At 35.5% G+C, this 27,251-nt stretch overlaps 1 protein-coding gene across 1 annotated transcript in view; it reads left to right on the forward strand.

Moving 5' to 3' along the window:
- Positions 1-26,939, forward strand: part of LOC150100085 (leucine-rich repeat-containing protein 51-like) — a 37,394-nt gene extending 10,455 nt beyond the window's left edge. Inside the window, exons 3-5 of the mRNA XM_090403253.1 lie at positions 7,551-7,644; positions 19,548-19,756; positions 26,569-26,939. Coding sequence (XP_090259379.1) covers positions 7,578-7,644; positions 19,548-19,756; positions 26,569-26,823 — 531 coding nt within the window. The 5' untranslated portion in view covers positions 7,551-7,577 and the 3' untranslated portion in view covers positions 26,824-26,939. The remainder of the gene's footprint in view (positions 1-7,550; positions 7,645-19,547; positions 19,757-26,568) is intronic.
- Positions 26,940-27,251: the final 312 nt, after the last annotated feature.

A 27,251-nucleotide genomic window follows, 5' to 3' on the forward strand; every position in this document is an offset into this window, starting at 1 on the left:
AAACTCTCAAGATCCGAATCTATTAAAAATTGTATAGCTAAGGCAAACGTATTGTATTATTACAAATATAGTAAATCCTCGATTTAACTGACTAATAGGAGCTAAGGGGTATCCGTTAAATCGAAAGTCCGTTAAATCGCGAATTTTTTAAAATAAAAATATCTCTAACATTATACTGCAATTTTATCAATATTAACACTGTAATAACAAAAAAAATATTTTACACACAATTTTTAACACAATTTTCACACTTTCAGATAAGTTAATGTGAAGTTCATGTTCGATGTTGAGGTTTAGGTAATCCTGCTTTGAAAAAAACTATCAAGTTTTTTTGAACTTTTGAATTCTGCTGTTTTTTTTTTTATAATTAACTCCCTAAAATTACGAAAACGTGTGTAATAAAACTGCCACAGAAAGTCACGCCTGGCGACAAAAGAACAAATTACAGTGAACAGTACCATCGACAGGGTGCAGCATAGAGGCAGCCTGTCTCACTGTGCCGCTTAATTCGGAGCGCTCGTTCAGCCATATTGCGGTAGGCGCCGCATTAGGGCAACAAGATATTTTACACCTGATGTAGATGCAATAGATTTATTTGAAGAATTAAAAATTCTCTCAAAAATAATACAAGAGAAAAGTGGTCCTCACCAAATGTTATTATATATAACCAAAATCGTGCAGAAATTTATCCCAACGTAACCACCGCCCTAAGGATATTGTTAACACTTCCTGTTAGCTTAACAAGTGCGGAAAGAAGTTTTTCCAAGCTTGAACTGATTAAAAATTATTCGAACAGCAATGACCAAGACAGATTGGTTGGTCTATCAACTATATCGATAGAGACGGACATGGCTTATAATTTAAATTTAGAAGAGCTTATAAACAGTTTTATTGTGCGATATCCCCCTAGGGCAAACATTTCATTAATATTATTATGTAATCGTTTTGCATTAATGTTTCTGTTGTAATAAAAACAAAATAGCAACTGGAGATTTTCTTATATTTTTGTCTTATAATCCATCAGGGGCAATATTTTTGCCTGAGGGCGCGATCTAATCTGGAGACGGTCCTGACAATGCGATTGGTGTTCACGTCCTAATCATTCGCCGAACATGGTTTATGAGCGGTGACTCTTTTATGTCGGCTAATTTACTACAGTGTTTTTCCAACATATGATGGCCTATTCACCAAAATTTGTTAAAAATAACAGCAAATTAATAAAAAAAAATAACCTGTTAATTTATTTATAGGAAAATCTTGGTTAAAAGCATTTAAAATTAACAGGGTGTTAATTTTCACATGTGACATACGGACCGGAAATTTCTTCCGTTAAATCCGAAGTCCGTTAAATCGACGGTTTACTGTATTACAAACATGACAAAATCATTAAAATATTTTTTAAATATTACAATTTTGTAAATTTGTAATATTACAAATATTACAAAATCGTATTGCATTATTACAAATTACACCTAAAAAGAGCCATCTGGATTTTCGTTGCTGTAATACCCCTGTGTTGTATGAATACAGTGGTATCTCGCTAATCCGAACCAATAAAAACCGTGCTCGTTCGGATTAGCGAAAAGTTCGGATTATCGAAGTTCCCCCCAAGAGACATCAATAACTAGCGTTTAAGACAAAAATAATCAGATTCTAATGGTACATCAATTTAATTCTGTAAATAAATTAAGTAACTGATAGAAAAAAAAGCTACTGTATTGTAATGTAAAACTTAAAAAATAATATAGAACACAAATTTATTTTGGTAAAAAATTTAATTTGTATGTACCTGTATTGTTGAGGATTCCGATTTAATAAAATTTCATAGTTCAGTACGTAACTTAATTTGCGTAAAAAATATCACTTTCTTGTACACAACACACACACACACACATACAAAAAAAAAAGTTTCACAAAATAATACAAAACATTTTTTTTATTTCTTTGTAAAAAAAGTTACTGATTTTCTTTTGCTTCTTGGAAGCTAAACCTTTTTCGAATGCTTCTTCTCGGAGCTGCATTAGCAATAAACTTTTGTGGAATGGCGTATTCTATACACATATTAAAACTGTCAACTGCCTCTTCGTGTTTTACTTTTTTTTTTCTTCGAGTTCTTCATCGTCATCATCGTCTTCTAATTCATTCTGTAGCGTCATATTTATAATTTCAGCATCTGATTTGATTTCGAATTCACTTTGGATTCTACCTGTAATCCATTCGATAATATCTGTTTGTGAAATTTCAACATCTGGATTTATATTTTTAACCAAATTATGCACGTTTTGAATTTCCTCTTTTTATGTATATTTGTGATTCGTGCCGACAATACAGTATGCTTTACGTTTGCTTTTTTACTGTACAGTATAAAAAAGCAAACGTGAACACACAATAAATCAAAATAGGCGTACAGTATAACCGTACAATCGACAATGTGAAAGAAATGCTGTACTGTAATAATAATAAAATAAATAATAATAGTTAAAATAATAATTATTAAATAAAAATAATAGTACACAAAATAATAATACGTAATAAATAAAACTTTTTTTTTTCTTTCAAACCGCAGTTCGGATTATTGGAGGATTCGGACTAAAGAGGTTCGGATTAGCGAGATACCACTGTATATTACTTTTTTTTCTGCCTTTGTAAATGAAAAACAGTTGTCAAATCAAATTATTCATCCAAGACTCTTATCAACCATCTGAATGATCTGAAAAACTTCAAAATCTATCTGTACCGACCCAAACTGATCACTTTAGATTCTCTTATCTACGTTGATAAAATGCAGTTCTATGTTCTATAGGGTAATTTAACTCTCAAAATTTATTTAATATAACACACCATATTTTTACAGAGTTGGAAAATTTTGATTCCGCGTTATTTAAATTGTCAGTCATTAAATATGACGGCTTCAGGTCGTTTATCAATTATTAAGTAATTTATTTCCATGATATAAATTAATGCAAAGCAATTTTAAGTTAGCAAAAGTGCATATTGTTTTGTATCGAATGCTTGGAATATGCAAGTTTCAAATATTTTCGAAAACTATTTTGCACTTGGATATTTATCATTTTGATATGAACAGTTTCAAGATTTTTATAGCCAAATCACGAACAGTATGTCATCTGATTCATATAGTACAATCAATAATATTTATCCTACAATAAAATAGCCGGTGTTATGCGGCGATAAGAGCAAAATTTGCGCGTCTTTAATCATTTGTAATATACTGTGCATATTACAAATGTATTATTTATTTTGTCAGCAAATTAAAGCAAAAAAAAAGAAAAAAACAGAACAAAATTAAAAAAGTCTCTTTCATAAGCTTCCTCTACTGCTTCTTTTCCCCCATCAAAATCTATTTGATTGTTCTGATTGTTTGAATATATATAAAATATAAAACAATTAAAAAAAATTAACATAGCATCAATTTATTATTATTATTATTATTATTATTATTATTATTATTATTATTATTATTATTATAAATAACCTCCAAATGTCGACGGGTCTTTGACCCGTCGACATTTGGGCAGCTAAATTAGTGTTGCCTAGTTAAGAAATTAATAAGCTATTTATTATTGTTTAATATCCTCTTTTTCTTGCCCACTATACTTCATAAATAGATATAATAATCTCCACAATGCCCAGGAAAGGTCCTAAGAGCACCTATAGGGGGAAGACATCCAATTCTTTAAAAGGACCTACTGAAAGCCTATTTAAAGTAAAGAAAGAAAGTCTTAGTTAGCCATTATTATTATTATTGCAAAAGAGAAGAAAAAAAAACTTATCTCCAGAATACACGATTAACAAGTCACGCGAACTACAAAGTCCAATGGTAATCTACACAGAAATGAGAATATCCGATCTGTCAAAGTGCATGTTTTAGTGCGTGCGTTCTTCATTCTTTATAATGACATATTCATGCTATTAGTACTAACATTTCATTTCCCAAATTTTTCCACGCGATACTGAAGTACAATATATATATATATATATATATATATATATATATATATATATATATATATATATATATATATATATATATATATATTATTATTATTATTATTATTATTATTAAAAGATATTTATGTGTGAAAAATACATAAAAATTAGAATTTTTAACCTCTATAACCTCATCTCCAACTACCTCGTATTCCATATAACACGTGGCAAGCTTGTTGGCATAGATATATGTTTAGAAATAGATTTCTCGTTGGGCACTAGATGTCGTGGACAATACCTATTTTTTTTCGTTATTACTTCTGAGTTTTCTTTTCAATGCAAACTTTGATGTTGCCGTAGCAACATACGAAAGTTTATTTATGAATAATAAATATCATATTGTCGAAGCAGATCATTCCGCAGGAAAGCAAATATATCTATTAACATTAAATGCGGGATTTTCGAAAGGTACGACGTTCGCGTACAATGCACGGGAATGAACGTCCTGTCGAGAATAATAATGAATCCAGAAATGATTGAAATGTTTTTGTCATTATTTCTGGATTGATTTCTGAATGCTTGAAAAAATATTGCAATTATTTGATATACATAAATTAGCAAAACTTTTATGTTATGGAGCACTCTTAGAGCAGAACGTGTCTTTTGACCACAAACGCTATTTTTAATTAAAAATTAAAATAAAATTTAATGAAGTGATCATACATATTGCATAAAATAAAATAAAAAATAAATAAATCAGCTAACGCCTTTTATTCCCTTATAGGGAGTAGGCGAGGCCTTTTAACCCTATCTAGCTTTTGGAGACTGAGTGGGCAGTTCAATCTCCACCGGTAGCCAATCAGAGATAGCTGGCCCAATGTCTATCACTAATTATAGCAGCCACCGATGAAGAGGCTGGCAAACAAGTGCTGCCATCTCTTGGTACCTAAACCTAACAAGATATGTTACTGTCTGACATAATGTGGGTACTACGGTCGATTTTCTTGAGTTTACGGGATGAAAAACCCGAGTTTCCGGGAGGAAAAACCCGTTTGCCCATGCCAGAGATCGACTAACTCGGGAATCGGTCGAAGAATAACTTTTGTTATACTTTTGGCAATAACGATCTTTGAAATTTGAAGTGAAGATTGCAGATGGTGATGAACGAATATGATATTAGTATAGAATAGTGGAAAGAAGCTCCATTGAATTTTAAAATTTAAAAACTGAGGTATGAATAAGAGTTTTAAAGCATAAAAAATAATAAATATTATTAAAAGATTGGAAAAATTTCAGTAATGAATGATGTGATATTATTAGTAAACGCACTACAAAAGTTGTGAAATTTAAAAATGAAAAATATTAAAAGATTAAAATCTAGAACTTAAAAACTGTAAAGGATAAGAAAGGACGAATGTGAAGGCCTGGAAAGTAGAACATAAAAAAATATAAAATATATGATGAAAAATGAAATCGATTTACGGGTGAAATAAGACATTTTTGGAAAAGACGTCATAAAGGGCGCTCCATAACATAAACCTTTGCTTATTATTATTATTATCATCATCATTACAGCGTATGATGATATAACGGCCGTGAGGCTTCTTTTAGGAGGAAGTACTGCACCGTCTCAATCCTTCCCTAATTTTATCCGGACTTGGGACCGACATAGCTGATGTATCAGGCTCTTAAGTATTCATGACTGTAGGGCTGGTTTGCCTGCTTGCGAGAGGAAAAACCCAGGATAAACTGGGGAGAAAAACCCTGTTGTTCTCGCCCAAGAGGGGCTAACTTGGCCATGTCTAAGAAAAATCCTTAGCTCCTCACGTCGGCGACGAGAATCGAACCCAGGGCACTCCTTTCCCACGCATATGGTTTCGAAGCTCATAGCCACTCGACTAACTGCGTGGGCACCTTTGCTTAGCTCTTTCTTTATATCAAAGATTAAAAAAGAAGCAACATGAGCCATAAGTTTAAAGACAATATAAAATATTTCAATTATACTGTATTTGATGTACTTAATGTTTTTGGGACCTTTTGAAATGTTATAATTTTTTTGTTTATATAAATAAATTCTCTGTCTTTTATTACCAAATAGTATATCCGGAACTTTTTTAGCTCTCACTTTTTAAAGATCGGTTGCCAGCCAGTCTACAACATCCTTCAGCCATCAAAGAATCAAGGAAGAGATTACAGCAGACAAGTGCTCCATATTGAAATTGAAGTCAAACAATAAACAAAAAATATTTAATTTTAACATCGATAATATCTCAGTGTCATGCCTCTATGCCTAGAAAGTTACAAAATGAATACATTTTTCATAAACATTTTAGTGTGCAAAAACTTTTTTGCACACTAAATTTATATATATATACAGTATATATATATATATTTTTTTTTTCCTGTAAACTGTGTGTGGCTGGTTTGCTTGGTTTTAGAACGAAAAATCCAAGTTTGTGGGAGACAAACTCTTCCACACCCTATGAAACCGACTAATTCACCTTTAGTTGAAAAGCCCTGATCAAGATCCTTTTGCGTCCTAGACAGGATTCAAATTCAGGACTTTCACTAAAGGGCTTCATCTACACCTACTCAGTTACCCATATACCATTATCAATTTATCCATATCCATATACCCACATTTTCCTTATAACCATATACCCACATTTTCCTTATAACCATATACTATTATCCATACTTCCATAATGATCCTTATATATTATTATATCCATAAAATATCACCTTCTTGCCATCGCATAAACTTGTAGTTTTTTGTGTATAAATTTTAAACCATAATTGGTAATAAAGAAAAACACATTTTTGGAAATCTTTAGTATCGAATGAGAGATTTCTCTCTCTTAATGTTTCTGTCTGGTTTCTGAAGAGAACCAACCAGCTGTCAGGTCAGTGAAACCTTTACAAATGCACTAATAAAAGATGAATATACGAACGCTTAGGCAGCAGTCGTGTTCTTTTAAGTAGTGCAAGCTATGGCAACTCCGATGCCGAGGACTGTATTCTCGTAAGATCTCAGTTCAAATTTATGAATTTTCATAGTTTCTACAAACATTTGGCTTTGAAATAATGTTGGATCTTTAATATCCACTATATGTAATTTTAAACCATATTTTCTTGTCCATAACTCTTCCAATATTTTAAGATATAATAAACATAGATCATAGAAAAATTGACTTCTATAACGGTTATCATAACTTTGATCTTCTGTTATTGATTCTTATCTTGAACAAAATTTCTTTGAGAGTTATGCCTTAAAAAAATACAGCCTAATGTATACTAGTAACTTTTTCCAGTATTTATTTTTTTATTTGTAACAAAAAAAATGCGACTGCTTCTTTAAAAATTAGCCCTGTTGATTGCAATTGTTGCTATTAAAATCCTGAGGATATACATGCTCAGAGACTTACTATTATAACCTTTACCATGTTCAGGCCGATTTAAATCCATTAATATTAGAGAGAATAAAACTGCAAATGACATACATTGCTTAATAGCACATTCAGTGAAGTGTATGTAATATCCAGTATATTATTTAGAAATCAAACTAATAACACTTTTTCTTTCTTTCTTTTTAACTCTTGCAGAAATCCCGAAGATAGTCTTCTTTACCAATGCCAGATCAGGAAATGACTAAATGTCCTCTTGATTTTTCGTTTAAATGTTTGACTAGTCTATATGGTAAGTAAAAAAAAAATGCATTATAATCAGATGCTTTTTTTCATTACCTATTTTAGAAATATAATATACAACCTTACATGATGTAAAAGAACAGATTTAAAAAGTATCGACTCGGTTCGAGCCAATAATTTCTTGTGATAATAAACTACTAGAAGTCTAGTCTAGTAGTGCTCGGATCCTTTCTCATATGAAAGACTATTTGAAGTCTGGAAATTGCCCTTTGGACAAATTTCTTGAACAAACAGAAAATACCAAATAATAGTAAGGGTTCTCATTTTTGAGATGCAGAGTTTAAAATCCGTGTTTCCTGGAATAAAAACTACTCATCCTTGACATAGATCTGCAAACTTCAAAATGGCCGAAGAAAGGCCTAGCCTATTCAGCGATTAGGATAGAACTTATAACGGGTTTTCTTTGGGCATCCTAGCACTATGGAAGCAAACGCTATTTCGACCAGGCTATAGAGGCATTATCTCCTTTTTTAAATCAAAACTAAATATTTATTATTACAAATAACGCAAGAGCCTGTGTAGCTCAGTAGACCTCACTTTAACACTAGGAACACAAAAATCCTTGGATACAACACTCAAAATAATAAAAGACTTCAGCAAAGCCTCAGCACTGAATGTGAATCTGGCAAAATCCCCTGCAAAATAATTGGAAAGTGGGAAAACCAACCAAGGAGTCCTTCAGGAATACATGTGAATAATTATATACCGGTTCTGGGCATCAACATCGGAAGCTCAGAATCACACGAAGAACAGTGGAAAGAACTCCACGACGGCATAAAGAAGAAAATTAATGCAATGCGCCCTAGACAGCTGTCCGTCAGAGGAAGGGCCCGGGTTTGCAACATCTACCTAACATCTCGCCTGTGGTACAAGATACACAACACCCCGTATCACGGAAGGTGGGTCGATAAAATACACAGGCTATGCGCTACATACATCTGGGGCTCTCAGTATGAACCCATGCGCAGATCAACACTCTTCCATGAAGTTGAAGCTGGAGGTTTAGCATTGCTAAACATCCATCTGAAAACTCTCATCGGCAGGGCAATAACAGCAGCCCGAGCACACACACAAAAACCTATCATGCCTATGCGGCAACATTCTTACAAAAGTGTTTGCCGCATAGGTTTATAAGCTCACTTCCAGATATAAAAAAACCAAGCCCCAGAATGTTCAAAGAAATAGCCGAAGGGTACACATATAATGAAACACTCAGATACCGAAAACTTACTGACAATCAAACCAAGAAAACCATACAAAACATTAAGTCAAGTGACATTCCCGCCTCCCCAACACAGGGAAATAAGAAAAGGAGAAATTAGGCTAAGTCCGGTGCCTAACAAAGTTTTCCGACTTCCAATATTACCAAAATACAAAACATTCTTCTATAAAGTACATCATGCCTGTCTCTCCACAAAAATGTAGTGTGTAGCAAAAAAAAAAAATCCCATTACAAGGCCCAGCGAAGTGTCATTTCTGTCCCAACCCAGAAACAATATATCATATTATGATGTTCTGTAGCAAAACGTCCACAGTATGGAACACCATACAGAAATTCCTACATAAGACACAACCATTCTCTGAAAACACATTATTTTGGTTGGAAGACCAAAAAATGAAAAAAAAAAAAACAGAACTAATAATCATAATAATAACAATGTATGCAATATGGTCCCACAGATGTGACAAAATACACGGAAGAGACACCAGACCAACATACTAGCAAAAATTGACAATTATTTAAAGGAAATTATCATAAACACTACACAAACCAAGAGCATAACAACACAGCAATGGAAGAAACTCGGCCTAATTGAAGAAGGAGAAGAAGAAGGAAAAATAAAACTTATACCGATAATGGAACCCCCGTAGTTAGTGGTAAACAATAATGATAACCCACTATCTGAACAAAAAGCATAATCCTAGACAAAGGTGCTGTTAACGTAAGCCCATTCGCCACAATAAGAGGAATAATGACAACAAGATATCAAATCTAATAAAAAAATAAAATAAAAATAAATAAATTTAAAAAAAAAAGTATATATATATATATATATATATATATATATATATATATATATATATATATATATATATATATAATTAAAATAAATAAATAAATAAAAGTTTAAAAAAATAATAAAAATATTAATAATAATATATAGGTACGCCTATATATAAGGGATAAGAATGTTATATATATCTAATTGTGTAAGAAAAAAAAATGGAAATGGAAATAGCAAATTACTCCTTAAGATAAGTCAATACTACTCTAGTAATAAATATGTAGATTAAGATATATTACTACAAATATGTATATGTTCTTGTATATATTATTATTATTATTATTATTATTATAAAAACCTCCATGGAGTCAAAGACTCATCGTGGGAGGTCCACTGTTATACACACAGTTTATCATACTGTGCCTTAAATATATTCACTGTCTCTGCACACACCACACTCTCGGGCAAAGCATTCCAATCACTCACCACTCTCCATGCAAAAAACCTGCTCCTCACTCCCTTGCTCACACCCTCCTTATACAGCTTCCAGGAATGACCTCTTGTTCTCCTGCTATCCTCACCCATTCTGTGCAAAACCTCCCCGACGTTAATCTGGTAATAACCACTGAACCTGAACAGCTTATATGTCTCAATCATATTCCCCCCCTCCTCCTTCTATCCACCAATTTCTGCAAATTGCATTTTGTCAATCTGTCTTCATATTCTACATTCCAGAGACCAGAAACCACCTTAGTCAATCGCTTCTGAACTTTTTCCAACGCAATTTCATCTTTTTCAAAACCAGGTGACCAGATCTGTGCACAGTAATCCATATGTGGCCTGATCAAAGCCTTATACAAAAGAACCATAACATCCTTACTTCTACAAGTCAATGTCCTCCGCATCATTCCCATTTTCCGCTGTGTTGTCTTCACTATTTTAGTAACATGTCCCAGAAATTTTAGGTCCTTGTCTACAATCACTCCCAGATCTTTCATTTCCTCTACCTCTTCCAAGATATTCGCACCGATTGTGTACTTTACATCCCATCTCTGCTTCCCAAATTTCAAAACCTTACACTTTGAGACATAGAATTGACATCCCCACTTATGTACCCATTCAGACAGTGTATTCAAGTCCTCTTGCAAAGCCACAGCATCCACACTACTCCTGATAGCTCTGCCCAACTTTGCATCATCTGCAAACAATTGCACATCACCATTCAGACCTCTCCAGATATCATTTACATACAAATTAAACAGCAATGCACCCAAAACAGACCCTTGAGGTACACCACTAGTAACTTTCCTCTTCTGGGATATCGCTCCTCCATAGACAACTCGCTGATACCTATCAGACAACCAATCTCCAATCCAGTGAACCAATCTACTGTTCAGCCCCATCCGTTCCAATTTAATTACCAGCTTGTCATGTGGCAATTTATCAAACGCCTTTGCAAAATCTAAATATACCACTGTATATGCAATACCCTTATCCAACGCATTTGTCACTTTATTATAAAAAATAAGCAGGTTGCTAAAGCATGATCTTCCTTTAGTAAATCCATGCTGGCCACCAAAGAGTATTTTTCTGTTGTCAACCCAATTCTGAACTTTATTCCTAACTAACTTCTCTAATACCTTGACCACAACTCCAGACACACAGACTGGTCTATAATTCAAAGCCTTACTCTTATCACCTCCCTTATGAATTGGAACAATTTTACCCTCTTTCCACTCTTTTGGAACTTGACCCAGTGAGAGACTCATGTTGAAAAGATATACTAAAGCTGTTGTTAACTCTCTGGCACATTCCCTCAAGACACGTGGTGAAATAGCATCAAGTCCTACAGCCTTATTTACATCAACTCTATTCAATTCCTCATATACCTCCTATTCACTTACTAACAGTCCTTCCTCCTCCTCTCCCACTGCTTTCAAGTTCTGCATGATGTCACATTCGCAAGAATGAAATACCTTTAGAAATTGCTCACTAAATATCTCAACTATATCCTCCGCAGCGGTTATCATTCCTCCGTTTTCACCAATTAATCCCATTCTACCATAATCATTCTTTCTTCTACTGGCGACATATCGAAAAAACTCCTTAGGATTTTTTTTGGCCGCTTTAGCTAACTGCTGCTCATACTGCATTTTTGCTACCCTTATCAAGCTAGTCACCTTCCTCGCCTGCTCTTTGTACTTCTCATGCAACTGGTTGTTATATATACTCATTTTGTGTTTCTTCCATAATACCTTCTTCTTCTTCCATATTGCATACCTTATCTCTCGATTCATCCATTTTCCACCAACTCTGTTTACCCTCTTGACCCTTGGAATACACTCTGATATTGTCTCCACCAAATAGTTCTTGAGTATGGCCCAAGCAGCATTGATATCATTTCCATCCAGTTCCTCTTTCCAATTTATTATCGCAAGCTGTTTCCTGAGCTTTTCGTAATTACCAGTCTTATAATTCCACATATATCCCTTTTTAACAGACGTCCTCGAATGACTGGTCACCCCGTAATCACCTCGTGGTCACTCTCACCAACTGGTGGAAGATTTGACACCTCATTTATAATAACATCATCTGATAGGATGATCAAATCCAATACTCCTGATCCTCGTGTACCCTCCGTTACGTGCTGCCTAAGGTAATTATCTTTCAAAAACTCCAAAAATTTATTTTCTTTACCCCCAGATGCAGTCTCTTGCTTCCAGTCTATATCACCATAATTAAAGTCGCCCATAATGATAACTCGTTTCTTGCTAGCTAAGCCAATTTGCCTATACATTTCCTTCTCATTACCCTCCATATTACCAGGTCTATATCAACACCCAACTAAATATTTCCTCCTGTTAACTTCTACCTCACACCATACGGCCTCAAAACCGTGACCACTATTTGCACCTTGCAATTCCACCTTAGATGGACACAACTCATCTGCTACCATTAACAGTACTCCTCCTCCCTTTCTTCCCTGTCTATTTTCACGAAAAATATCATATTCGTTCATCTCTATTCCTGTCAGGATGTCATCGTCATCTAACCATGTCTTACTTATACCAACAATTTTGGGGCGAACAGACTCGAGCAAAGCAACAATTTCGTTCCCCTTATTTCGAATACTTCTAGCATTAGTGAATAAACATAATAAATCATTACTGCTTCTACAAGTCCTAAGAACATCACTCCTGCGATGTGACTCTTCAATACCTTCCCCTGTCACTTCCTCTATATTACCACCAATTCTACAATTTTCTTCACACCTAAACTCTTTCCACCCATCCCAGGCTATCTCAATTTGTGTTTGTCCGCTTACACATTCACTTCTGAATTCAACACCCGCATGTTTCATAAAGTTTCTCCCCGTCCACCCTGACTCCCCCCGTTTCCCTGTTCGTGTTGTATCTCCAATCTCTCATTTACTTCATTCATAATACTCACTTCCCCATTTGCAACTGATCAAATACCTCTCCCTACCTTACTTTCTTGCTCTTTCATATCACTTCCCACCACCTCAGATATATTCATTACAGTCATTACTTCTCCTGCCAATAACAATCTCTCCAGCAGACTCACACCAAAACCATTTAAATGCAGCCCATCTTCTTTATACAATTTTCCATCCGTCCCTCAAATTCCTCCCACACATTCACAAAATGCACTCCATTCTCCTCACATAACTGCGCTAACATATCATTCATAATCTTTGCCCGCCTCCTCAATTCATCACTATCATACCTTGGCAACACACTGACTACCTTTCCTACCACACTGTTATCTTTTACTCTCCTTAATAATCTCCTTATATCCAATCTGGCATTTTCCTTGTTCCCATCCAAATCATTTGTTCCTACTACAACCACCAACTCGTGTGCTCTCTTACTCCTCATGTCCAACGCTTCAATCACTCTCTCTATTCTACCACCAGGAAAACAAACATTGTGCATCTTCTCATTCACCACACCTCTAATAATGGAATCTCCATAGAGAACCACTCTCGAATCATTCGATATATCTTTCGCATGCCCATCTTTTCTTCTGTTCTTATTCGCTCTTCCATGTATGTCTCTAATTCTTTTCATCTCATTTCTCATGCAGTTCATATCTTGCTTCATCATCATCAACTCTGCTTTCATGTCCACATCCAATATATATTCCTGTCTGTCATTTTCATGTAGTTTCATATTATGTCTTTGGATATTTTTGGTCGCGCAGCATCTACAGCAATCCTCACAATAATGTTCTGGCGAGGATATCCAAGGATAATTAACTGACCCATTTTCCTTCTCTTGAGCAACATTCTGATCCTGTAATGGGAGCTGCTGATCATGTATTTTAGGAATGTTTGGCATAACAGCAGTAGGCCTGGATGTATCCCAAGACATCATCATGGATCTACTGTCTTGATGTGAAGAACTGGCACAAGGTGAAACTGCAGCTCCAGGTAATAAGAGTGAGACACCAGGTTCGATATCTTTTATCATACTTTGTGCAACTTGAAGAGAAGTAGATAATTGAGGTGATACAGAACAAGGAACTAATATTTGGCTATCTGTACTTAGCCCTGATTCTATGTTATTTGAGTGAGTTTCAATTAACTCAACAGTATTAAGAATAGGCATCGTATTCATTAATGGGATTGACAATGAATCTTGGAGCAAACTGTCAAAAGATGCCAATGCCTGTGATTCATCAATTTCTATTATTGTATCTTCACTTTGTTGTGATCCTTTTACCAACACTGAACTCTGTATAGATGGAAATGAGTTCTGAGTTGGACTAGGATATATATTTGAATTAGAAACAGAAATCTCATTTAATGGATAATCAGTTCCTGACAGTTCTAACCTTCCTTCAATTGTGAACGACTTTATTGACCTGTTGGTATCTTCTGGTGTGTCTAATTCATTTACTTTTGATGACACATTGGCCTTCATGCCTTTACTGTTAGAACCACGAAGATATCTACTTCGAGGTCTTCCTCTTTTCTTCTTAATTACTAATGGAAATTCTGTGCTGCGTTTTTTCTGTTGCACCTCAGCAAGTAACAAGGCCTGGTTACTTGAGTCATGTTCACTCTTCTCCTGAATATCAATACTGGAAGTATCCCTCTGTGCAACTTCTGTACAGATCTCAACATTCAAACTTTTAGCAGCACTAAGCAGCGTGGCAAGTTGGTCCTGCGAAATGATCACTTCACCCTTGTACATAAAATCTATTATCATTTTTAAATCCGTGTATTTTATATCTTTGAAAATAACAACTGGATGTTTACAAGAGTTTTCAAGAAATATGCCATGAAAGAAAGAACTGCAGGCAGACAACACTATTTTGTGTGCTTTAAGTCTCTTACCTTCACATACTAAAGTCACATCTACAAAAGTTTCAGTAAATAGTAATTCATTAAAAGTAGTTAGTACATTGACATGGTGATTATTCCTTCTTAAACAGATCTGCTGAGCCTCCATCTTTATAATCTAGTAACAATTTTTTTTTCTTTTTTAAGATAACTAATAACAAGTTGTAAAAGTGAAACTAAATTGTTATATCTTTACCAGCAATACAATGGTTCATACACGTGTAAATTAGGCCTAACTCGACGCGTACACGAAACTCCAATCAGTGAAAAATGACACTGGATTACTGACTTTACTCACCACATTAATGACCTCATTTATTCTAGGAATGTCTGATTACACATATACCATCAATATAATTGAACTTCTGCACAAACTAATAATGTAAACACGAGAACTGAAAATTATCCGACATTAACATTTACATTTCTAATTTTGTATTAATATTCATACAGACACAAGGACGGTAGATATGTTAATTGTAAGAAATGCAGATAACATAAGTTCATAACATGATAATAACCCAAAATGTTAATAGGATATGTTATCCATTTATAGACCTGTAACTAATTCTGCAATTCAGAAAACTTTTGTATATAAGAAATTACAGATTTACCTCTTAAGTTAAGCAAACAATATAATGTTAAAGCAATATGGAATTCATTTTGTAAAAAATAAGAGTGCCTACAAAAAAAAAATCTGCATGAGGTATAGAGATACTACCAAAATATATGTACATATAAATGTAAATAAAAACATAAGCAATGTATGTATTTTAAGAATAAGATGTGCATTTAAATTAAGTTAATAAAATAATCATCCAAAATATGTGAACAAAGATATTATTATTATTATTATTATTATTCCTGATACCTCCAAGGAGTCCGAAGACTCATCGCGGGAGGACATCTTCAACTATCTCTACACCTTACCTCTACTATGAATCAACGCCATCTACCGCCCACCTCCAACACCACCACAACTAGTAATTTTTGTCTGTAAATTGCGTGTGTTCTGAAGGGCCGATTTGTATGTATGCAGGATGAAAAACCCGAGTTTCCGGGAGAAAAAAACCTGCTACCTCCGTATGAGATCGGCTAACTCACCATCGATTGAAATCGACCAGATAAAGATTCCTCCCGTCGCGACGAGAATCGAACTTAGGCCTATTTTTATATAGAATGAAGATATATGTATAACGAATTGTACATATGGAAAATGTCAATGCTAATATATATATGTATGTATATGTAGGTATATACTGTATATGTATATATGTATGTGGATGTATATGTATATATATATGTATATATAAACGCGAATAGACTGATCTGATAATGGAACTTATAAATAGACTGAAATCACTATGTAACATATACCAACAAAATAACAGCTCAAACAATTCAATAGGACAATAAGGAAAATAGAAATTGAGCATGTGACATGTTGTATCGTATTTAAACAGCGATTGGGTGTCATAAGTATTTGTAACGAGTAAATGAAAATGCCTAATAGAATTAGCAGCCTATGTACAAATTGTAAATAGCTGTATATATATTTATTTTTAAATGTACACAGCTGCTGTTGTTGATACAAATAAACTCAGTAGAAGTGGCGTTTGCACTCTACGGCGCTTGACCGCACGAAGAAAGTATTTGGTGGTTCAAATCTAGTCACCGACTAGAGGAAATTTTTCTAAGCCTTTTTTCGACCGGTTCCCGAGTTAGTCGATCTCTGGCATGGGCTAACGGGTTTTTTCTCCCGGAAACTCGGGTTTTTCGTCCCGTAAACTCAAGAAAATCGACCGTCGAACCCACACTATTTTCAGACACTAAAAATATTGTGTTAAGGTTAGGGACCACGAGATGGCGGCACTAGCTTGCCGCCTTCTTCACTGTGTACCGATGAATCAGTGATAGCCTTGGGCCAGCTATCTCTCTGATTGGCTACCAGTGGAGATTGAACTGCCCACTCAGTCTCCATACGTTAGATAGGGTAAACGGCCTCGCCTACTCCCTATACGGGAACAAATAGGCGTTAGATGATTTTTTTTGACAAATAACGCAGATGATTGTCATCTTATAGTGCATTAATATGCGGATTGATTAAGAATCGTAATTCAGACAACTCTAGAGACCAAATGCTGTTTTTAGTGCCACTTTATATCTTCGCTTAGTAGAAAAAGCGTGATGTTTTGGACTACAAAATCTGTTTTCAAGTACTTACCCACCAATAGCTTTTGGTATTTAGGATGCTCACTTCTTTTGGTTCAAAGTTGGTTTCATTTAGATAATTTTTACTTGTAAAACTTGCAAAATACTTAGAAATGATATTAAGAATTTCTCACGTCTTAATTTACAAAAACGTTAGGGTTAAACGGCCTTGCCTATTCTCTATGGGAACTATGGGGAATAATAGGCATTAGGATTTTTTTTATGACAATGGGATTGAATGAATTTCATTACGTTATTGTATCAATGAATTTAATGGTATTTACAATTACTAACAAAGATTGTTGTTTCATTTAGACCATTGTATAAAAAATATTTGAAACAAAGTTATGCTTTCAAATTGCATATGTATTGAAAGTTTCAATACGTATGCAAAAAAAAAAAAAAAAAAAAAAAAAAAAAAAAAAAGAAATCTGGGATTTAGTTCTTGTGATGATGAATTGTGTTCATACACAGGTACGCTTATGAAAGGAATCTTTTTTTATGATTATCTGTAATCGTTTTAGGTTGCTGTGTAAGCTCTTATTGGATTCATTTTGTCTTTTAGTTCGTCTGAATGCCATCTCTCTACTCTGGCGGAACGGATCGTACTTAAAATTTGTATTTAGCATATATTAAGAAAAAAAGTGAGTTTTATCAATTTTCATTGCATTCATACACCATTTTCAAGAGAAAATCTGGCAAAACATGTTCACAGATATATGGAACGCTCACACGAACAATGCAAAATCATATACTATAAATAAATATACGCTGCTTGGAAAAAAATCAACACACACACCATAGTGTGAGGAACGAACATCCATGGCGCCCACTTTAATAAGATGTAGGACCTCCTTTCACTGTATTTGTATAATAATAATAAAAAAAAGAGGTAAAATCGGATTTTTATAGAAAAAAAAAGTAAGGCATTTCTTTGTTTCCAGTCCCTGTGCATTTATAAGTAGATGAAATATTTGGTATTTAACAATATCATTTATTTCTTAGGGATGAAACAACGCCTGTGTAGCTCAGTGGAAGTGGCGCTTGCATTCTCTGCGCTAGGCTGCCCGATGAGAGGCTTAAGTTCAAGTCTAGTCGCCGACTAGAGGAACTTTCTCTAAGCCTTTCTCCGAACGGTTAGTCTCGAGTTAGTCGATCTCTGACACGGGCAAACTGGATTTTTCTCCCGTAAAACTCAACGAAATCGACCGTAGAGCCTATACTATTTCAGACTATGACACATCCTGTTAGGGTAAAGGTACCGAAAGATGGTAGCAGTTGTTTGCCGGTTTAATCATTGGTTGCTGCTCATAATTTCTGATAGTCATGGGCCAGCTATTTCTGATTGGCTATTGGTGGAGATTGAACTTCCCGCTCGGTGTCCAAAAAGCTATATAGTTGGGTTAAAAGGCCTTGCCTATTCCTTATAAGGGAGTAAAAGGCGTTAGCTGATTTATTTATTCTTTTAGTGTAAGGATGAAACATCTATGTTTGTCTTTACCGCTTTTTAAGTTTCATGCGCACTTGCTAGTATTCAAATTTACTACTCTTCATTTGTTCTACATTAGGTATTAGTTGGAATTACAGCTGAAGCAATTAAGACTATACGGCCATCATATCTGTAACTACTTGTTCTCTGATCTTAGTGCTCGATGGAGTCAGTTGTGCATCATGCCTCGATCCACAACGTTTTGAGAGAAGAGATCTACATTGATTTTGAGGTAATTACCTTCACGTGCATATATTATTAATCGATATTTAATAATCTATATTATATTAAACTTAATATATTAAATGTAATATAGATTATTAAATCTATAATTAACGGTATATTTCGGACCTGGTTGTTCGGGTTGTTAGTGTACTCGCTCTCCAATCAACAAGCTGCAGTTCGAATCTGGGCATGGATATTTGTGATAAGTGAAGATGAATTTAATTGCCTGGTGTGAGACCACCTCCCCGCTTACTGGAGGCCTGAAGTGTTTGAAAAGTTCATGTGTGAACTATAGAGTAGGATTTCCGGACTGTGTAAAAATAAATGAAAAATAGAAAAGCCCAAACGTTTTTTTTTTTTTTCATTTTAATTTATCTGCAAACCACGGTACAAAATATACTATAAGTTTGCGAATAATCTTTCGTGGGTGGGAGCAACTAATAAAAAATGAATACATACACATTATTAATGTCTATATCGATCTATATTTAATACTGTATGTTATATATTAAATGTATCGGAGACATTCTTTTTTTCTTATTGCATTTTCTTTAATATTATTTATTCATTTATGATTTGCTTTCGTTATACAGATGTTTCTAAGGAAACGCCGAGAGAAGAACAGAAAAAGCTTACCATTTGTCGCAAAACTAACAAAGTGATTACAAACTCTCTGCGTTTGCAGAACAATGCTCTCACTACACTTGAAGGATTACGAGAACTTGCGGAACAGTTGATTGCAAAACCCGATGATATTTCTTGGCTTGATCTTAGCTTCAATCAGATATCCAGGATAGAAGAGGTAAAACGAGATTTTTGTAAAAAAATCTGTCGTATTTCTTTGATCAGTTTGCAAGATTTACATTTGAAGTTAGGATTAGAATTTAAATATATTTATAATGAACGACATAGCAAATAGTTATTATTATTATTATTATTATTGTTCCGGGAAACTCCAAGGAGTCGACAGACTCATCGAGGGAGGCCCTAACATCATGTCTGGAACAACTATTTAACATTCACACAGTATCTATCATATCTTGCTTTGAATTCATTCACGGTCGTAGCATCCACAACAGACTCTAGAAGCTTATTCCACTCATTCACCACTCTCCAGGTAAAAAACCTAGCTCTAACACCCTTGTCAACCACGCTCTTGCCCAGCTTCCATGCATGGCCCCTAGTCCTCCCACCACCAGTCATTTTCAAAAATATCTTCTGGATCAATCTTATAAAAACCCTTCAGTAATTTGAATGTCTCAATCATATCACCCCTCCTTCGCCTATCGTCCAATTTCTGCAACCCACAAATCCTCAACCTATTCTCATAAGGTTCATTCCACAGACCTGCTATCATCTTGGTAACTCGTCTTCGGATCCTCTCCACTTCCTCCCCATCACGAAGAAACCCTGGTGCCCATAACTGGGCACAGAAGTATAGATGGGGTCTTATCAAGGCTCGATACAGAGGAACAACAACTTGCTTCTCTCTGCATGTTAAAGTATTTTTCATAAGCCAAGTGATTTGGTGAGCTGTTTTAGTTACTTTTGCAATGTTCCCCCTAAACTTCAACTCCCTATCCACCAGCACTCCCAAATCCCTGGCCTCATGAATCTCCTGGAGTACGGTTCCACCTATGCGATATACTGCTGCTATTCTTTTCACCCCAAAGTGCATAACCTTACACTTTGCCACATTAAACTGACATCCATTTTTCCTAGCCCAGTCCTCCAAACTATCCAAATCATCCTGTAAAATTTTGACATCCTGTGCACTCACAATTGCTCTACCCAACTTTGCATCATCAGCAAACAAGTGAACACTTCCTCTCAAATCCTTTCCAATATCATTGATGAACAAATTGAAAAGCAGTGGTCCAAGAACAGAGCCTTGCGGCACTCCACTAGTCACAAGACGTCTTTTTGACTCCACTCCTGAATAAACCACTCTCTGGTATCTCTCCTTTAACCACCCTCCTATCCATCTTACCAACCCTATACCTATCCCCATCTGCTCCAGTTTACTGATTAGGGTTCCATGTGGTATCCTGTCAAAGGCCTTGGCAAGGTCCAGTAGTATCACTGTAAACCCATTAACCCTATCCAGTTCAGCTGTCACTGTGTTATAAAACGTGAGCAAGTTACTGAGGCATGATCTACCCTTTACAAAACCATGTTGTCCCCCATACAATATCCCATTTTCATCTATCCAATCCTGTATTCTTTTCTTGATTAATTTCTCTAAGACCTTGACAATGATTCCTGATATGCTAATCGGTCGGTTATTTACAACAGCGGTCTTGGAACCATCTTTATGGAGTGGAACTATTTTCCCCTCCTTCCACCCGCTCGGGACTAACCCAGACCCGAGACTCAAATTAAACAAAATGGTCAAGGGTACTGACAATTCATTAGCTGCTTCTCGTACTACACGAGCTGGTATACCATCCAACCCCACAGATGTATTGACATTGAGGTTATGCAATAGACTACTCACCTCCACTTCATTCACCACAATTCCCGTATAATCTACTGGTTTATTCGTTTCTGCAATGTCACCACCTGGATGATATACTCTTGCAAAGTGCTCACTCAGTAACTCAACTATCTCAACTGATTCAGTTACCTCCCTACCACCGGCATTCTTTAAAATCAGTCTGCCATGTACATTTTTCCTTTTACTTGCTACATATCTAAAAAACTGTTTAGGATTCTCTTTAGCGCGCTTGGCCAATGTTCTTTCGTAATGCTTTTTTGCATTTCTTACCACACTCGTCACCCTTCTGGCCTGCACTTTATACCGTTCATGTGCCTGCCGGTCACCTTTCTCCTTAAATTCCCTCCATAGTTGTTTCTTTTTTTGCAGCTCAAGCTTAATGGTGTTATTCATCCATTTAACCCCTACTTGATTTATTATTCGGACTCTAGGTATACAGTCAGCCATTGCTTCATGCAAGCACTTCTTAATCACCTCCCATGCACTATCAACTTCTAGTCCTTGCAGTTGTACATGCCATGGCACTGAGCCAATCAAACTCCTAAGCTTGTCATACTTTCCAGCCCGATAATTCCATGTCTTAATTGAAAATTCTACACCTTTAGCCACCTCCCAAGTCAAGACCCCTATGATCACTCTCACCGATTGGTGGCAATGTGGTCATATTTGTTACAGCCAAATCCTCAGATGTAATTACTAGGTCAAGCACTCTCTGACCCCTAGTATTTTCCATTACATGCTGTCGCAGATAGTTATCCCTTAATAACCGCATAAAATCCAATTCCTTCCTCCCATGTGTCCTCTCCTCACTCCAATCAATGCGACCATAGTTGAAATCTCCTATCATAATCACCCTCCTTCCATTCATTTCTTCTATTTGCTTGTGCATACTATCACCACCATCTTTTCCATCACCTGGTCTATAGCAGCACCCAATTGTATATTTTGTTCTGCCAGCCTTGCTCTCACACCAAATGGCCTCAAATGTGCTCTTTTCTCTATCCTGCAATTCAACTTCTATTCTCCTTGGCTGTAGCTCATCAGCTATCATCAACAATACTCCTCCCCCCATTTTATTCTCTCTGTCATTCCTGAACACACTATACCCATCACATTCAATCCCACTAGCTATAGTTAGGTGAAATCTTAGCGCCATGTTTTGGCAAGCAGATGTCGCTAAAACCTGAAAATTTAATAAAGTGGGATTCTTCCATTATTTCCCAAAGTAAATTGCCTCGGTTAAACACGATGCTTTTCTGAATCGTCAGTTGTTGGTAATGGGTCCCCGTTACGAACTTTTCGTTTATTCACATTCCAGACATTCTCAGTGCAATTCAAATGTTAATGAAGGAACCAATCCATGAAGGTATCATCCCTTTCATATTCCTATAACCATACCCTAAAGATACTATGTAACATTGCGCATTATTATGTTGGATATATAACAGTCAATCCATATGAATGGATTTACTTGGTTGAAAACCATGTTCAGACAGTCTGTTTCGTTTAGCTCTTATTTAACGTATCAAGGGACCCAAATAGTTAGAAACACAGGCCTCAAACTCGCTCTAATACCACCACCAATGTGTATGGTTGTGTCCAGGTATGATGTGTATATGGCTTCGTCTTGTTTCCATTTTTTTCCCCCTTCAGTCTAAGAGAAACTGTGATTCATCGCTCTATGCGACCGCTTCTCTAATCCTTTGGTATCCAATGCTAGTGCTTCCTTGCCCATCTTAGCCTCAGTTGCTCATTTTTTGTTAGATAGGCATGTCGTCATCAGTGTGATCTGTTGTCATTCTTTTTAGGATTCACTTCCCAATACTCCAGTTGTACGTGAAGTTATTTGGAATTTATATGGAATTAAGGCTGAAATAACTAAAACTATTGTCAGTTTATATCTATTAACTGCGTATGATCTCTTGTCTCCCCCCCCCCCTCATTTTTTTTTTCTTCCTATGAGATGAAACACCCCAGTTTGGAAGGAAAAACCCAGTCACATCCATATGAAACTGGCTAACTCATTTTCCGTTGAAAAGTCCTTATGAATTTATTTTTTGAGTTAGCCGATCTTATACGGAGGTAGCAGGGTTTTTCCTTCCGGAAACACGGGTTTTTCATCCCTCATACAGACAAATCGGCCCTTTAGAACACACGCAATTTACAGACATAGAATAGCAGTTGTGGTGGTGGTAGTGGTGGAGGTGGGCGGTAGATGGCGTTGACGGAGATCATTCGTAGTAGAGGTTCGGTGCAGTGGTTGAGACAGTTGTAGGTGTCCTCCTGCGATGAGTCTTCGGACTCCTTGGAGGTGTCAGGAATAATAATAATAATAATAAATGTTCTTTACATCAGTGCTTCCCAAACTGTGGGCCGCGGCCCCTTGTTGGCCGTAGGTTTTGTTGAGGGGGGGGGGGTGAAATATTGAAAACAAATTTAAAATGTTTTAAGACTAAGTCGATTTTTTTTTTATCTTAAAAGAAACGTATTTAATTTTTATTATTTCTTTTTTATTATTTTTATATTTTAATGGAAAAAAATCACACATTGGTGAGGGTTCACAAATTTTGCTTCCTGCGTATTTCCGCGCATAATGAATATTAGTAACTATATGCTTATTCATATAAGTTTCATTTCAAAGCAGAAATATAAGAATTGCAGTTTCAAATATTTCACCTGATATTGACTTTTTGTGTAGCAGTATTGAAACACATCCATCATATTAAATTGTTATTAAACTTCTTTTATGTTTTTAATTCTTTCTTTATTACTAATCGTTTTACGTTTCATGTGCTTGTACTGCAAATGTACAATAACAATATATCTGTCTATATAAAAATATGAGATAATGTGGCATGTCAAATGTGTATGTAAGATGCTAAAAATGTAATATTTGCATTTGATTTTTGCAATATTCGCTGTGTACGTTTTGTATTGAATATAAATACAATAAATATTATAATAATATATGTCTAGATTACGATTTTGTTTCGAGGGGGGCGTGAAATATTTTAATTTTCCAAAGGGGTTACGTATAATGTGATTACTGGCTAGCTGTAGTTCAGATTGATTTAGAGAGAGAGAGAGAGAGGATCAAGTTTTTCCACGAACTCTTTAGGATTGCCATCTGATTTCTGTTGAGGTTTCCACCGGTTATTAACACTATTGTGGCTTCTTTGAATAAACGATGTCTGTAGTCGTCATCCAGATATGGCATGGAGCTGTTTTGCCACTCTATCGTGTGGTTAGATGTACAGAAATGATGTGCTAAGCCGGAAGAGATACTTCTATTATGGTTTACATCACCAACATGTTCTTTTTTGTCTGATTTCTAAACTCCGTGAAGTTTGTCCGATGTAGGCAAGACCACAGGAGCAAGGGATGTAATATACTCTTGGATATTTGTAGAAAGGCACCTTATCTTTTGGGGATCCTAAAACTTGTCTGATGCTGCTGCTGGTTGGTTTGAAGACCACTCTGATATTGTAGGCTCTTAGTATTCTGGCTATTTGATAAGAAATTGACTTGATGAAAGGGATCACTACAGTAGAAATGTGCTGGGAGCGTGATTCTTCTTGTACACGTCTTCAACACCATATACCAACAATTAGGACTAGTAATGGGAAGCCCACTATCACCATCTTGTGCAGACCTTTTCATGGAAAAACTTGAAAAAGAAATTCTCTCCACAATCTCCCCTAGACCATCTACATGGTGGAGATATTTTGCGATATCTTCATTATATGGCAAGACAGCTTAGAAAACCTAAAATCGTTTGTGGATAAAATCAACTCAATACATAACAAGATAAAATTCACTCTGGAAGTAGAAAACAACAATCAACTGCATTTTTTAGACATCTTGATAAAGAGACAATCAAATAGTGTCAAATTATCTATTTATAGAAAGCCTAAAGACACTGGAAGATATCTTCATTATACTTCAAACAATCACAAGACACACAAACTGAGCATTATCCACATGTTGAAATATAGAGCCAGAAAGTTTATATCAGAAGAGGAGGATACGCAGACTGAACTCTCACTAATAGCCAACACATTATCACAAAATGGATATCCTCAAAACATCATCAAAAAATATCTATACTGTGACAACCCCCAGACAAGAAGAATCACGCTCCCAGCACATTCCTACTGTAGTGATCCCTTTCATCAAGTCAATTTCTTATCAAATAGCCAGAATACTAAGAGCCTACAATATCAGAGTGGTCTTCAAACCAACCACCAGCATCAGACAAGTTTTAGGATCCCCAAAAGATAAGGTGCCTTTCTACAAATATCCAGGAGTATATTACATCCCTTGCTCCTGTGGTCTTGCCTACATCGGACAAACTTCACGGAGTTTAGAAATCAGACAAAAAAGAACATGTTGATGATGTAAACCATAATAGAAGTATCTCTTCCGGCTTAGCACATCATTTCTGTACATCTAACCACACGATAGAGTGGCAAAACAGCTCCATGCCATATCTGGATGACGACTACAGACATCGTTTATTCAAGGAAGCCACAATAGTGTTAATAACCGGTGGAAACCTCAACTAAAATCAGATGGCAATCCTAAACAGTTCGTGGAAAAACTTGATCCTCTCTCTCTCTCTCTCTAAATCAATCTGAACTACAGCTAGCTAGTAATCACATTACACGTTTACAACAAACACGCATGCGTGATAATGAATAAGAACAATAAGTCCTCTCTGTCACGCGAACTTGTATCCTTAGCTACTAGTTGGTTTACAACGTTTTTTATGTTCCTTTCAGCATTTACTAGTTTTTATGTCTCCGTAAACGCCTTGAAAAAGCCAGACGGTTTGCTAGAGAAACTGGTAGGCTCTAATGTAGTTTTGTTTTTCGTAAATGGTCAGTAATTAATAATTAAATTTGTATTTGAATTATATAAACGACCAAATATGTTTAGTTTAAATCTAATTGTTGTTTATACACGGAAAAACAAAAAGGGGGGGACAAAAGAAGAAAGAATTGTTTACACGAGAAAGCTCCTCTTATTCCCTACCAGCTTCTTTAACTTTATATTTGCACATTATATTTAATTAAAATCAGAAACAAATAATAAAATGACATTCATTCTCATTACAGATTGTATCAGATCTTCCTGAGATACAAATCCTCTATCTACATGGAAACAGAATAGGAAGCTTTTATGAAGTTAGTAAGCTTGCTGCCCTTCCTAAGCTCAAAACTCTTACATTGCATGGAAATCAACTGGATCTAGAAGATAATTATCGGTTTCGAGTATTGGCTAGTATTCCACAACTACGAGTTTTTGATTTCAGTATTGTCACAGGTCGTGACCGAGATATAGCAAAAATGTTTGATAGGCGACGCGAATAAATATAGGTTTGGACTGTGTTATGTAAAATATCAGATTGTGTTATCTGGCACAACTTTGGTCTTAGACAATGCATCCTAGGAATGGGTAACTTCTATAAAATAAATGTAAAATATCTTTCAAAATAAACATTTGTTATACTGAAGGTATTTTAATTTACAATTTCATTAGTAGCAATCTATGTACACTTTCCAAACTAATTTCACACTTAGCATAAGTGTTCAAACTGATTATAGCAACTTGGTGAAGTACTTGGGAAGTGTTCTTTAGAGCGGTTCAGATAAATTTCACATGCAGATGAATTGACCTGTGTTGGAATCCTATGATAAGAAGAACAGTTATCGGAGCTTTTCAAAAGGTGGGTTAGTCAGTCTCATACGGTGGAGGAAGGTGATTTCAGCAGGCAAATTGGCCTACGATCCCACACATA

The sequence above is a fragment of the Typopeltis vanoorti genome, chromosome 13 (genome assembly GCF_054136105.1).
Source record: "Typopeltis vanoorti isolate ZY-2024b chromosome 13, IOZ_Tvanoo_1.0, whole genome shotgun sequence".
In the NCBI taxonomy this organism is placed as follows: Eukaryota; Metazoa; Arthropoda; class Arachnida; order Uropygi; family Thelyphonidae; genus Typopeltis; species Typopeltis vanoorti.